Here is a 15,009-nt window from a genome sequence, read left to right on the forward strand (position 1 = left end):
GGAACTTGGTTCCTTCATTCGCCTGGTAAGTGCCAAGTCTCATGCTAGGCACTAGGGTACAGTGGAAAACAGTACTGATCCAGCCTCTGCACCCTTGGAGTTTATGAGCCCTGCCACTGATACGTAGGTAGACCAGGAGTACCCCGGAACAGGTCCCACCTGCATCCACAGAGCCACGCTTGGCGCCCATATGCAGTGTATGCTCCTTAAACTTGTTTGTTGATTGACTGACCGACCAAACGAGTGAATGAATAACAATAACCCTTTCTCTATTCACTCTCTGGCTCCTGGGCAGGGACTGTGTTGGCCTCAGAGTTAAATCACCTGCTCACAATAGGTGTTTAGTTCTAGGACACATTGTTCCCCCAGGGGAGGGGAGTGTATAGGGTAGGGACCCTGAGGGATGAGGAAACTGAATGCTCCTGGTCTTCCAGGCTGGGGACCCTAGGAGTCTGCACCCCTCTCCTGCCTACTCCCACACTCTTTCTGAATTCAAGGGGAGATGGAGACCTTGAGGGGACTGCCCTGGTCCTCAAGGGACTCCAGCTTGGAGGAGGAGACTTGAGGGAGGGCCCTCATTGAGCTGCCCTAAGTTGTTCCCTGTCCCACCGTGACATCAGTCACTCCCCGCCAGGGCTCTGCCCAGCAGCCTCAGAGCTTGCAGCGGGGATCAGGAGCACCCAGGGGCCCCACACGGGATGGGCAGGGCCTGGCTCCTTCCATCTCCCCCTTCCCCCTGGCTTTTTTGTATCCTTTTCTTTTAAATAATGTTTTACTGTTTGGGTGGTGATTGCTACAAAAATAGTCTATGTTTGTGCTACAATTTAAAGAGTACCCAGGTATATAAGGAAACAAGGTCAGTCTCCCTGCCCTCCCTGCAGCCCCACTGCATCAAGTTGACTTCACTGAGAACACTTAGGTTAATCATTTGGCACGTGACTTTCCACTCACGACACCACCCCCAGGAGAGTTCTTATGAAGATGGAACAATAGTAAATGTGTTCCTTTAGCACATGCTTTTTTTTTTTACTTACAAATATCCACGGACATCATTCCAAGGTAAATACACAGAATTAACTCATTCTGTCTAACTGCTGTGTAATGCTTTGTGTGGATGTTTCTAATAATTTGTTTAAATGGCACGCTATGGACACTTTGGCCTTTTTATATTTTTCATATGATGAGGAATGCTTCAATAAACATCCTACTACACATCCTTACATTTTTAAAAAGATTTATTCATTTATTTTAAAGGCGGGGAGGGGCAGAGGGAGAGAATCTCAAGCAGACTCTGCACTGAGCGTGGAGCCCAAAGCAGGGTTCAATCTCACGACCCTGAGATCATGACCTGAGCTGAAACCAAGAGTTAGACGCTTAACCGACTGAGCCACCCAGGTGCCCCATCCTTATATTTTTAATAGGTCTTGCCATTGTACTTTCTCAAGCAGTCAGACCAATTCACAAGTGCTCTAAGAGCCTGTCCCCCACATCCTTGCCAACTCTAGGTGTAGTCAGTTGTCTAAACTTTTGCCAGTATCCTGGGGAAAATTTGACATCTCGTTTTGAAATTGTGTTTCGACTAGGACTAAGGTTGAACACCTTTCCATGTATCAATTGGCCTTTTTAATAGCCTTTTCTACAAGTCTTTTGAGTCTAATCCTTCATCCAGTTTTCAACTGTGGCATCTTTATTTTTAAAAATCACTTTGGTAGCAACTTTTTTAATGTTACTGATATTCTTTGTTATATGTACCTCAAGTATTATAGCCCAGTGCAATTGTCTTTTGCCATATGGAAGTTCATATATACTTAAATCATTTTTAACTTTTTATTTCAGAAATTTGAAAACATACTCAAAAGTAGTACGAACAGTATAATAAACTCCCAGTGTACCCACCTTTGAGTTCCCACAGTGATCAAGGTAAGGCTGATTTCCCCCCAGTATGAAGTTTTCCTTTTGATGTTGCTTGTAGTGGTTTTTGCAGTGCAGAGATTTTTGCTTTCACGTAGTCAAATTTCTTACTTTCCTTTTGTGACTTTTGGGCTTTGTATAATTCTTAGAAAGGTCTTTCCAGGCCATGATTATTAACAAAACAAAAACAGATTCTTCCACTACTTCCAAAACATGATTCGTTGTTTGTTTAAATGATGACATAGTATTTTTTCACACGGAGGACCATAATTTATTTAACCAGTCCCCAGTTACCGAACATTAAAGTTGCTTCTGGTTTTCCTCTATTTTAAATCCTGCTGTACTGAGCAGCCATCCCTGACTTCCCCCTGCACCTGGATTATTTCCAAGCAAACCCCAGACATCAAGTCGTTTCATCTGCAAATATAGAAAAGTTAAACAATTTTTATATTGTAAAATCTGTTAATCCTCTGGTCTTTTTGCGTTGCACTTTTACTTTTATTTTGAATAGGCAGCATATTCACATGGCTCAACATTCCAAAAGGATGCATGGAAAATCTGCTTTCTACCCTGTTCTCTATCTGCTCTGTTCCCCTCCTGGAAAACAATCAGTGTTATCAGCGTCTTGTCTATCTTTAGAGTCATTATTTACATATGTCAAAGTGAATTAGGTGCTTTTTCCTGCTTAAAATACAATTGATAATCTACTTGAACAATGATCTGTTTATTTTAATTTTTAAAACATTTATTTATTGGGTGCCTGGGTGGCTCAGTTGTTAAGCGTCTGCCGTCAGCTCAGGTCATGATCCCGGGGTCCTGGGATCGAGCCCCGCATCGGGCTCCCTGCTCAGCAGTGAGTCTGCTTCTCCCTCTCCTGCTGTGTCTCTCTCTGTCAAATAAATGAATAAAAAAATCTTTAAAAAAATTTATTACTTTTATTGCTTAACAACTTTTTATAGGTAGCACCCCAGCTCTTTTTTATAGCTACCTACATTCCTCGTTGCACGGACATACAGGGAGCTCAGTTACCCTGTCTCTGCTGGTGGACTTTTAGGTTCATTCCAGCTACAGACAATTTTGCAGTGAAAAGCCTGATGCATGCATCCTACATATCACTTCTGTGGGAGGGTATCTGTAGGATAAATGTGCAGAAGTGGAAATGCTGAGTCAAAGGGAACATGTGTTTATATGTTTGATAAATATTGCCAAATTCCTTCTATCAAGTTTAAATCCGTTTACACCACCAGCCAGCCAGGCGGGAGGGTGTATGTATGTTCTCTCCCACCCTTGCAAACCCCGTGTGTTACCAAACCTTGTTGTCTCTGCTGATCTGGTAAGTGAACAATAGTATCTTCGGAGATAAAATTTTCATTTATCCTTATAAGGGAGTTTTGAGCATCTTTTCACGTGTTTAAGATACCACTTGAATTTCCCCTTTTCCTATGAACTGTTTCTTCATATCCTTTGCCTATTTCTCCCTATTTGAGTCATTATTGGTTCATTTAAAAATGATTTGTGGGACCCCTTTTATGTATTAGAGAACTCATCCCTCTGCCTATGTTATGAGTTGCACAACCCACCCTCACCCCTGCACACCGCACTCCCAGTTTAAAATTTCTCTTTTGACTTGCCTTGTGGTAGTTTTTGCGATGCAGAAATTTTTACTTTTTTGAGGCTTTAGGTTTTGTGTAATACTTAGAAAGGATTTCCCCATTCTGGTATTTATGTTTTTTGTTTTTTGCTTTTTCATTCTCCCATGGGCTCATTCAGCAGTTACAAAACATGATTTGTTTTTCATGGTGGGATAGTATTTCATATGGGAAGACCGTTATTTATTATGGTAGCTGAACATTTAAGCTATTTCTGATTTTCCTGAATTATAAGTCATACTTTCAGTGAAGAGCCTTGTCCGTAAATATTCTTTTTTTTAAAAAAAAGATTTTATTTATTTACTTGAGAGAGAGACAGAGAGAGCATGAGCAGGGGGAGGGGGAGAGGGAGAGGGACAAGCAGACTCCCCGCTCAGTGGGGAGCCCGACGTGGGTCTTGATCCCAGGATTCTGAGATCATGACCTGAACCCAAGATCATGACCTGAGCCAAAGTCAGAAGCTTAACTGACTGAGCCACCCAGGTACCCCAGATATCTATTTCGTTAGGCTAGATTCCTGAAAGAGACCTTCATTCTGTCCTCAAACTGCCCTCCAGAAAACTGGGCTGCACTTCTGTCACAGAAGCATGTTTATTCCTCTCAAAATGACCTCAGAGCCTAAAGCAGAATAGCAGGAACCCAAGGTGGAGGATTCTCTCCTGTCCTGAGGGAGCCTTTCCTTGGCTTCTCAGCCATAGAGCAGATTACGTGAAATATACTGGAGGAGGGGGCAAGGCAGGATGAGACCCGAGAGAGAGAGAAGGAAAACCCACAGTAGCTGCTGGGATCTCACTCAGAGCCTACCTACTCTTACTTTACACACACTTCTATATTCCAATAAATTTGTGACCTGGCTTTCAAGAGCACAGCAACAAATTAGGGAGGGGAAGCAAGACTGCTGCTTAGAGGCACCCTGGTCCACTATACAGTTGCCAAAGGAAGAGCAAGTGAAAGTATAATAAAGTGGAATCAGAAAACACCTAGTCCCAGGGCGCCTGGGTGGCTCAGATGGTTGAGCGTCTGCCTTCGGCTCAGGTCACGATCCCAGGGTCCTGGGATCGAGTCCCACATCGGGCTCCCGGCTCAGCGGGGAGCCTGCTTCTCCCTCTGACCCTCTCCCCTCTCATGCTGTTTCTCTCTAAGAAAAAAAAAAAACAAAAAACACCTAGTCTGGACCATGCAGCACAGTGCTTAACTGTCCCACAGATCCCAGTAATGGATAAGGAGGAGCCGATTAGATTGGGTGATCTCTAAGTGTGCCTCTCAACTTGAGATTCTGGCAGGCATCTTGAATATTGTGGTAGGCAGATTAATGTCCCCCTTCCCAAAGATACCTCCTCCTCCTCCTCCTTCTCTTCTTTTTTTTTTTTTTTAAAGATTTTATTTATTTATTTGTCAGAGAGGTGAGAGAGAGCATACACAGGGGGAGCTGGAGAGGGAGAAGAAGGCTCCCCGCTGAGCAGGGAGCTCGATCCCAGGACCCTGGGATCATGCCCTGAGCCGAACGCAGATGCTTAACCGACTGAGCCACCCAGGCACCCCAAAGATGTCCTCTTCTTAATCCCACGAATCTGTGACTATGTTACGCTATGTGGCAAAGAGGAATTAAAGTTGCGGATGGAACTGAAATGGCTAATCAGCTGATCTTAAAATAGGGAGATTATCTTGTTGGACAATGTAATCACAAGGATTTTAAAAGTAGAAGCAGGAGGCGGAAGAAGAGCTAGTGTTGGATTGACACAATGTCAGAAAGATGGGGCCATTGACAGCTTTGAAAAATGGTGCCAGCCACACACCAAAGAATGTGGAAGCTGGAAAAGGCAAAGAAGTGGATGCTCCATAGAACCTCCAGAAGGAGGCCCTGTGGACACCCTTGAGTTTAGCCTAGAGAGACCCATTCTGGATTTGACTAATGAAACTGTAAGGTAATAAATGTGCATTGTTTTAAAGTTTGTGTTAATTTGTTAGAACAGCCAGAGGAAAGGAATAGGGACATCATCTGGTACTGCCCAGCAGAAAGATGCCCCTAGAAGAAGAGTGCCTTGCTCTTGGCTGCACAGCGCCCGGACTCCGGACGAGAAGCGCATGCATACTCCTGGCTCTGGTCTTTCTATTTTTATTTTTTTAATTTTTAATTTTTTTTTTTCCCCCTAAGTCCTGCGGTTCTCTGCCTTCTTGATGATGAAGGTATTACCAAAGCTAACTTGTGTCCTGGCATGAGTCAGTTATCTGGAACATTCATCTCCAGGCGTTGCTAGGTGTCTTTCTGGGTGAGTAGGGCTCGCCCCCCACCCGCAACTCCAAGGGCGAGGCTCCGCGCCCCTCCCTCAGTGACACGTGCTGTCCAGATGTGGAGGGGCGGGGCGCTGGGGCTGCGGGCCCCAGGGGGGCGCTCGGGGTGGGGGGCGCAGGGCACCCGGAACCCAAGGGCGCTTCCAGGGGGCCGGCGGCGGAGCGGCTCCCCACCCGCGGGGGGCTCCGGGGAGGCTGCGAGGGGGCGGGCGCGGACGGGTCCCGGCGGAGCTGCGGGCCGGTGGCCTGAAAGGGGTTAACCCGGAGGTGGTGGGGTCAGGTTACTTCCCTTTAAAAAGACGGGGAAAGGAGGAGTCAGGCCCTGGTGGGGCAGCTGTCGGTGGCCGCCTGACTCGGCGGCGGCGGCGTCGGGGAGGAGGCTCCCAGCCCGCGGGGTGGAGGGCGTCTGCGGCCGCAGGCAAGTGGAGCGCGCTGGAGGGGCTGCGGAGGGGCTGCGGCGCTGCGGGCGCAGAGGGGCTGCGGGCCGGGTGCAGGGCTGCGGGGCGGCTGCCGGAGTGAGCGAGGGACCGGGACGCAAGCGTGAGCAGAGGACCCCGCATCTGCTGCCGACGCCCCCTTCTGGGACAGGTACACTGAGGTTCAGGGAGAGCGAAAACTTTTTCTTTCCTGTTCTTTTCTCCGGCCCCTCCTCCTCCTCCTCCTCTTCTTCTTACAGAAGTTTATTCCTAAATGTACAACAGGTTCCAAGACAGCACTAGGTTCTAGATTTGGGTGGCAACGGATGTTGTGGCAGGGACCCCAGATGTTTCCGCAGGAATGGAATGAAGCGTCGCCACCGCTCCAGGCACAGGAAGGGCTTACTGGGGCCAGATTTCTTCATTCCACCTGTGGCCAGGGGGCCCCTGCCCGGGGGCTTCGTTCTTAGCTCCTTGAGTTTCTCCTGCGCCCCTCTGTTCCTGCCTGACCACCTTGCCTTGACCACCTCCTTGGCCAGCTTCTTGGGCTGCTCCTTTGCGCAGGAGCGGGTGTCTGCGGCCCCTTCCCCAGGGCCCACCACCACAAGTGCGAGGAATTCTTTTGGCAGAGATCCCGCTGTGATCTTGTGGCCTCCTAGCCCGCTTCCCTGTGGAGCCTTGGAGGCTAGACCATTCCTGGAAGAAGGCGAAGCTGCTTCTGTTTCACAGATGGGGGGGAGGCCCAACTGTGTGAGGCAGCCCAGCCCCCACCCTGGGTTCCCACCTCCCCACCCCAGCCTCTGGGGCCAGCTCCTTATCACTGCCACATCCCTAAGTCAGGTCCTCCAGCCCCTCTGCTTGAAGTTTTATTGCTAAGGCTTCTGAGGAGATCACGGGGGTCCCCACATTGGAAGGGGCCGGGGGATTGGAATTGGGTATAGTTCCTGGGCTTGTGTCTCTGGTGGAAGGTCCAGAACCCCTTGCTGGGTGCTGCTGGACAGTCTGAGAGGGATGGCAGGGACGGTGGGTCAGCTGCTCACACCGAGGCCCCTTGGTGCCTTTATCCCCACTGACAGCCATCATCACCTGCCTGGGCCCCCCTAGGCATCTGTCATCAAAGGCCCCACAGGGGCTCCAGCTGCACCCATGGAAGTAAGGTCAGCGTCCTCCACAGGCCTGTGTCTGGTAGGAGCCCCCACCGTGGCCCTCCTGCCAAGAAGTTCCACTTCCTAGAACCACCCCCAGCTTCCGGTCCTGGTCTGGAGGCATGGAGCCCATAGCCCATTGGCAGAGCCCCCAAGCTGGCCTCCATCAGATCTTCAGTCTCTGGGCCATTGCCTGCAACAGCCGCTTCAGCTCCATGACCCTTAATGTGCCTATAAAATTCAGAAGGGGGGGCGCCTGGGTGGCTCAGTCAGTTAAGCATCTGACTCTTGGTTTCAGCTCAGGTCATGATCTCAGGGCCCTGAGATCCAGCCCCGTGTCAGCTGCGTGCTGAGTGTGGAGCCTGCTTGGGATTCTCTCTCTCCCTCTCTCTCTGCCCTCCCCCCCCCCGCCCCCGCACATGCGCATGCGCTCTCTCTCAAAAAATAAATAAATAAAAATAAAAATTCAGAAGGGACACACAGTCCCCCTAAAAGATGATCAGACCTTTCATCCTGCCCAGATCGGCCTTTGTAACTTGCTATCATGTTGTTATGCTAAAAAGTGCTTGTCTCCTCCAGGGCCCAGGAGAAAATGTAGGGTGGGGTGGGAGAACGTTTTCTGAGATTGGGAGGGTGCGTGTGTAGTTAAGGCTGGAAAAGCTGCCGGTAACTAGCTGTGTGACCTCGGGCAAGTCACTTCATCTCTCTCTGCTTCGGTTTCCTCAACAGCCAGCCCACCGGTGGTGATTACCCTGGTGGGACCCATAGTAGATGCTCAGTTACACAGATGGGAGCAGCCAGGCAAGCTCCACAGCCCAGAATGGTCCCTCCGTGGCTGGTGTACCACCCCCGAGCCCACCAGGGCCTCTCCGCTCCTTCCCTCCTGAGTGCGCTACATTGGGTTAGAAATCCATAGCAGGAGCTAACTTCCTATCAGGTCCTTCTGAGGTTCTCACAGGACGGACAATGTCTGATGCTCCCAGAGGAAGCACCCTGGGGGCTGGCCCACACCCAGCCTCACACAGCTGTGGATGGAGGCCTCAGAAGCTTGGGAGTAGGCCAGGGACTTGAGGGGCCAGAGTGTGTCCTATGCTGGGGCCCTAGCCTCGTCCCCACCTCCCTCTCGCTGTTTCTTCAGGACAGACAGATGGGCTGCAGGTTGTCCCTTAGAACCCAGCCTGCCCAGCCTTGCAGGTGACAAGGGGCAACTGAGTGAGCGTTAAGTAGCAGCTTACCCAAGGGGTCTGTGAGGGAGCCTGGATCGCACCAGACTGCAGGTCCCGGGCTCTCCCCACCACACCCCCTCCCAGGCTCCTGGCTTTCCCATGTTGGAATAGAAGGTAATCTGTGCCCCCCACATCTGAGACAAAGTTGCCTTTTCTCGTTCAGTTGAGGTCTCCTACATGTGTGCCTTAAATATTCTCCGAGTTGGTCAACCTTATTTTTTTTTTAATTGAGAAGAACTTTTGTTCTCTAGACCAAAACAAAGACAGGCAGAAATATATAAACCCATAGAAAGGAAGCTTTGATTGAGAAGGGGTTGGAGGTACGCAGCTTCTCCCTCATCAAGAGATTAACAGTAAAAGGAACACACACATTTTGCTCACCTGCAGAAAGGTCCCACTCCAAAGACAGCTCACAGGGGACCCCAGCCCCAGAACCAGACAGGGTGGAGCAATGATTTCCACACTTGATCTTAGCCAAAAGGCCGAGAAGCGATGGAGCAATGATTTCCAAAGTGAGTGCAGTGATACAAGATGATTTTAGAGGCTACCTTGATGAATAGTTTTTAAATCAATAATCATTAATTAAAATGTATACAGGAGAAATTATAACTTAACACATCTAACCATGAGTTCCCGGTAATTATTGCTCTGAAGGAGAGTAAATAGTAGACTGATTTAAAGAAAAATATTGGGGTGCCTGCATGGCTCAGTCAGTTAAGCATCCAACTCTTGATTTCGACTTAGGTCATAATCTCAGGGTCGTGAGATTGGGCCCCGTGTCAGGCTCCATGCTCAGCATGGAGTCTGCTTGAGATTCTTTCCCCCTCCCTCTCCCTCCCCCTCTGCTTCTCCCCCCACTCGTGTGCACTCTCTCTCTCTCTCTCTCAAATAAATAAAATCTTTAAAAAAAAAAAGAAAACTATTAAGTGAATAATATACAAGAGGATCACAGATATGGCAAAAGTCACAAAGGTGATTTGTGTCTATGATCCAGGAGCCCAAGAAGGAGTATGAGGTATGGGAGGGAAATCCGCCCCCAGGATCAAGTGTCTGAACTAGGGCGAGTTCCGTCTTTAACCCTGGCTCATTTTCTTATTGATGCATCCATTCCACAAGCAGGTGTTATCTGCCCGCTCTGTACTAGGTGTTTCCTGGTGTGGGGGATACGGTCCCCATGGTGCTGAGAGGTTTGGGGGTGCTGGGAGGGCTGTCCTGGGACGGCATCACTGAAGTGAGCCTCCAGGATGATGGGTGAGAGAAACACAGAAGCTTTCCAGACCCAAGGAGTAGCTTGTTGCTGGTGGGGAGGGGGTTGCGGTACGTGGCTAGAAGGGGGAGAACATGGTGGGCTTGAGGAACAGAAAGAGGCTTGTGGGCAGAGTCCAGAGGGTGACAGGGGAAGAAAGCTTGAGATGAGACCAGAAAATCTTGGAGGGCTGGATCATGCCTGACCTAAAAGCCATGGCAAGGATTGTGTACATGATCATTCGTTTAGCCAGTATTTACTGGGCTCCTGCCCTGTGCTGGTATTGGAGGGGCTTATAAAATTAGGGTCTTCCTTTAAGGTGCTCGGGTCTAGTGGCCGGCTTTTGAACACACAGATGGTCTATTCCTAAATGCTGTTTTAGAAATGTGGAACAGAGGCCAGGGAAGCACAGAGGGGAGAGAAGAAGGCCGTGACATTTGAGCTGGGTTTTGAAGGATGAGTAGGAGTTTGACAGGAGGGAGAGGAAAGGCATTCCTAGTAGCAGAAACAGGATGAGTAAAGGCACCAGCAGGTTTGGGGACATGGCTGAGCCTGGAGCCACAGTAGGCATTGGAAAGAGGAGAGGCCAGATGGTCAAGTTCACGGAAGGTCTTCAGACTCAAGACTGAGGTTTCATTCTGCAGGCAGTGAGGAGCTGGAGACCGAGCTTGAGCAGGAAAGGAAGATCCTTCTGCTGAGGTGTGTGCCGAGGCTGGGGACTGCCACCACTACCCAGAGCGGTGTGAAGATGGCCAGGCTTGGGCCCTAGCAGGGGGGAAGCTGCGGAGCATGCCCCTCTCTGTGTCCCCCAGCCTGAGCTGGCCTGGTGCCCAGAGCAGGGACCCCTTATTACAGGGCAATAAGCTGCGCCAACTTTGAAAACTAGAGGCCCTTTCCAAAAGAGTAACGATTCCAGCCAGCTGGGCCTGTGGTCCGTGTCCAAAACAAACAGGAAGAGACCACAGTGGGCCAGGCAGGGCCTCTTTCTTTGTTTGGAGACGGGATTAGGCCAAGTGGGCTCGTGGGTCTTTCTGCTTCAGAGGTGGGGGGCTGCAGGTTCAGGCAGGGACGGATTGAAACTTGGTTTAGGGGGACACAGGGCCCTGGGGGCCAGCCTACAGTAGGGTTGCTATACAGATGGCCTCCTTAGGTCAACCCTGGCCCCAATGATAGACTGGGAACACATGCCACATCACCCTTGGGAGCCACTGTGCCCTGTGTCACCATGCCCAAGCTGGAGCCTTCTCTCGGGCACTTGGCTTCCTATTAGTGCCCTCGGCCCTCAGCCCAGGCCTGAGGAGGGTGGGTCCTGGCCACCACGGTGGGAAATGCATACCTGCCAGCCCAGGGCCCCGTAGGCAGGTCTCTAGAGAGAAGGAAAGGAATGCCAAAGGCTCAGAACACCCTCAGTCTGAAAGATGAGCACTAGGGATCCCCCCGAAGACCCCGCACTCAGCCTCTCACCTCCGCCGGCCCGATGACAGGGGGCAGTCATTCATTCTTGCGGTTACGCGTGAATGAATTCATCTACGTGTCCATTCAGTGCATGTGTGCATTCACTTCCCAAGCGTTCACACGGGCTCGGGGGAAGGCAGACTGGAGCTAGGGTGGGCAGGGGAAGATGGATAAGGTTCTTAAGGGGCTGACAAGCTGCCTTGACTTGAGCCAGCACAAGTGAGCCCTGAGATACATTTGGCCTGAACAAGAACACTGCTTGTCTGCCATGGTTGGAGGAAGGTTCCGAGAAGGGGCAGGCAGTTCTCCCAGGGCCAGAGTCGGGGCAGGGCCAGAGGTGGAAATGGGCTAGAAAGACTTCAATAATTACCAGGCGCTGAGGTAGGGTGGGGTTTGGGGGTTATTGTTTAATGAGTATAGGATTTCTGTTTGGGTTGATGAAAAAGTTTTAGAAATAGTGATGATGGCTATACAACACTGTGAATGTTCTTAATGCTACTGAATTATAGACTTAAAAATGGTTAAAAGAGTAAATTTCATGTTATGTATATTTTATCACAATTTAAAAAAAACGATGAGTGGCTGCCAAGGGTTTGGGGGAAGGGAAAAAGGAATGATTAGGTGGAACACAGGGAATTCTTAGGGAACAGAAACTATTCTGTATGGTACCTTAATGGTGGATACACATCATTATACATTGGTCAAAACCCATAGCATGTATAACACAAAGAATGAATCCTAATGTCAACTATGAACCTTGGTTAATAATAATGAATCAATACTGGCTTATCAATTTTAATAAATATACCACACTAAATGCAAGATGTTAAAAGAGGGGAAACTGTGTGTGGCCAAGGGTGGGAAGAGATGTATGGGAATTCCCTGTACTTGCTGCTCAATATTTCTGCAAACCTAAAACTGCTCTAAAAATAAAATCTATTAATATTAAAAAAAAAAAAAAAGAAGACTTCAATAAGCAGTGACTCCTGAAACAATGAATCATGGAACACTGCATCAAAAACTAATGATGTAATGTATGGTGATTAACATAACAATAAAAAGTCAAAAACCCCCCAAAAAGCAGTGACTCCTGAATCGATTCATGCATGAGTGCGTTCACTCAACAAATATGTATTGAGCACCTGCTGTGTGCCAAGCACCATGCCAGGGGCTGATGAGTGGAAGTAGCCAAGGGCCTGCTTTCATGGGGACTGAAGTTGCTGGGAGAGACAGACAGGGCTCAAGTCTTCACCACAGGGATCAAACGGAAAACTGTACTGAGTTACAGGGCTTCGACGGAGAGGTTTGTGGTACTAATGGAACTAATAGAGACTTGACCTGGCCAGGGAGGGCTTCTCTGAGAAAGACTGGAAGGATGAATAGGAAATAACTAGGGAAAGAATTGGGAGAAGAGGATCCAGTCAGCGGGAACAGCATGTGCAAAGGGCCTGTGGCAGAGGGGCTGGCTGAAGACCAGAGTGGCTGGACAGAAGGGAATGTGGTGAAAATGAGGCTGGGAGGTGGGCAGGCTGATGGCATCTGAAATTGTAGGTCCCTTTGGAAGATTTAGTCTGGATTTTATGAGCAAAAGGAAGGTTTTGTTTTTTTGTTTTTTTGCAATTTTCTTTTTAAGTCATCTCTACCCCCAACATGAGGCTTGAACTCATGTTCCTGAGATCAAGGGTGGCATGTTCCACTGACTGAGCCAGCCAGGTGCCCCAGGAAGGTTTGAAGCCGTGATGAAAAGTGATCCAATTCTTGTGGCAAACAGGTTTGAGGGGGCCTGAGCGGAAGTGGCGAGTCCCTGGGGGGATACTGGTGTCTGCATAAACAGGGAGAGTGGCTTTGACCAAGGACATGGTGAGATCTGGGGATGGGGGCAGAATTGGACATGGAAGTAAGGGTCAGGAGGTGTCAAGGTCTGAGACACTGGGCTGCCTAATAGGAAGAGTGATAATGAACATCATTTTATTAAGTATGATAAATAATATCTTCATTTCTACTAAGGCTAGGAAAAGAGGCCATGGCTGAGCTCTGAGTAAGGAAGAAGCGAATAATGATGGTTAGGTTCTGCTATGTGGTGTTTAATATGTTCTCTTGTTCAATCTGTGCAACAAAGCTGAGAGGTGAATACTATTATCTATTTATGAGGTGAGAGCTCTCAGCAAGGTAGAGTTACCTGCCCAAGGTCACAGCTGGGAAGAGGTTAAGCCTCCACCGGCCTCCTCTCTTAAAAAAAAAGGGGCAGAACATCTTTCTTTCTCCTCAGTATGCTGATAGTTGAGATAGAAATTTTTGGCAAGAAGGGGTAAGAGGGGGAATCTGGAAGAACTCCCTGCTCTAGAAGAACACAAGGGAGGCTGGGACCCTGTCCCCAGGGCTTGGATTGCCCTGGGTGTCCTGCCGGGATCCAGCCACAGGGGTGACCCAAGCCAGAAACTGACTCTCTCCTCTGCATCTCCCACCTCTTCTTGCTCCTGGGAAGTCCTTCCCTGACTCTAACCTCAGTCCTCCTGCTTCTGTCCCCACTGTCCCAGCACGCAGGCAGATCAGTGCCACCCAGCCCCACTGCTCCCTCTTCCTGCAGCCTGTAACCAGATACTGTTTGCTCCCCAGCAGGCACCCCGGCTCACTGTGTCTGGATCTCCTCCTCTCCGGAGCCTGAGCGGAGGGTGCCCCTGCCCAGCCCACTGACCTTTGCCTGTGTGAGCCCTGGTTAATTTTCGCCCAGGCTGTGGGCTGTGGGGCTCCTCCCCAACCCTCTCAGGGATATAAGTCTGGCCCGAGGCTGCCTTGCTCCTCACCGTCCTGCACTGCCCCCAGCTCCCCCTCTGCCCTCACCATGGCCAAGGGCTTCTACATTTCCAAGGCTCTGGGCATCCTGGTCATCATCCTGGGCGTGGCGGCCGTGTGCACCATCATCGCTCTGTCCGTGGTGTATGCCCAGGAGAAGAACAAGAACACCGGGAGCTCCACGGCCACCGCAGCCACCGCAGCCACCACCACGGCCACCACCACGGCCACCACCACGGCCACAATCACGGCCACCACCACAGCCACCACCACAGCCACCACCACGGCCACCACCACGGCCACCACCACAGCCACCACCACAGCCACCACCACGGCCACCACCACGGCCACCACCACGGCCACCACCACGGCCACCACCACGGCCACCACCACGGACCAAAGCAAACCATGGAACCGTTACCGCCTCCCCAAGACTCTGATTCCCAGCTCCTACAACGTGACGCTGCAGCCCTACCTCACCCCCAACAGTGAGGGTCTGTACACCTTCCACGGCACCAGCACCGTTCGCTTCACGTGCAGTGAGTCCACCAACGTCATCATCATCCACAGCAATAAGCTCAACTACACCAACATCCAGGGGCAAAGGGTGGCCCTGCGGGGCGTGGGGGGCACGCGGGCCCCCGCCATTGACACGACCGAGCTGGTGGAGCTCACCGAGTACCTGGTGGTGCACCTCCGGGAGCCACTGCAGGTCAATGGCCAGTATGAGATGGACAGCGAGTTCCAGGGGGAGCTGGCTGACGACCTGGCGGGCTTCTACCGCAGCGAGTATATGGAGAACGGCGTCAAAAAGTAAGTTGCCGCGGGGTCTGTCTGTTGGGTGGGGGCAGGTCCTAGATGCTGAGGCAGAGCTGG

General features: G+C 50.3%; 1 protein-coding gene across 6 annotated transcripts in view; it reads left to right on the forward strand.

Moving 5' to 3' along the window:
• ANPEP (alanyl aminopeptidase, membrane) overlaps positions 1-15,009 on the forward strand; it is a 34,308-nt gene that overhangs the window by 2,093 nt on the left and 17,206 nt on the right. The window contains exons 2-4 of one of the 6 annotated variants that reach the window (XM_064569882.1): positions 1,837-1,920; positions 5,716-5,830; positions 13,957-14,946. In XM_064569882.1, the coding sequence (XP_064425952.1) occupies positions 14,183-14,946 (764 nt within the window). In that variant the 5' untranslated portion in view covers positions 1,837-1,920; positions 5,716-5,830; positions 13,957-14,182. The other 5 variants (XM_064569883.1, XM_064569881.1, XM_064569885.1 and 2 more) reach the window with 5 other exon arrangements.

Source organism: Mirounga angustirostris, unplaced genomic scaffold (assembly GCF_029215605.1).
Source record: "Mirounga angustirostris isolate CCGP_5_RB_7025 unplaced genomic scaffold, mMirAng1.0.hap1 SCAF_9, whole genome shotgun sequence".
Taxonomy (NCBI): Eukaryota; Metazoa; Chordata; class Mammalia; order Carnivora; family Phocidae; genus Mirounga; species Mirounga angustirostris.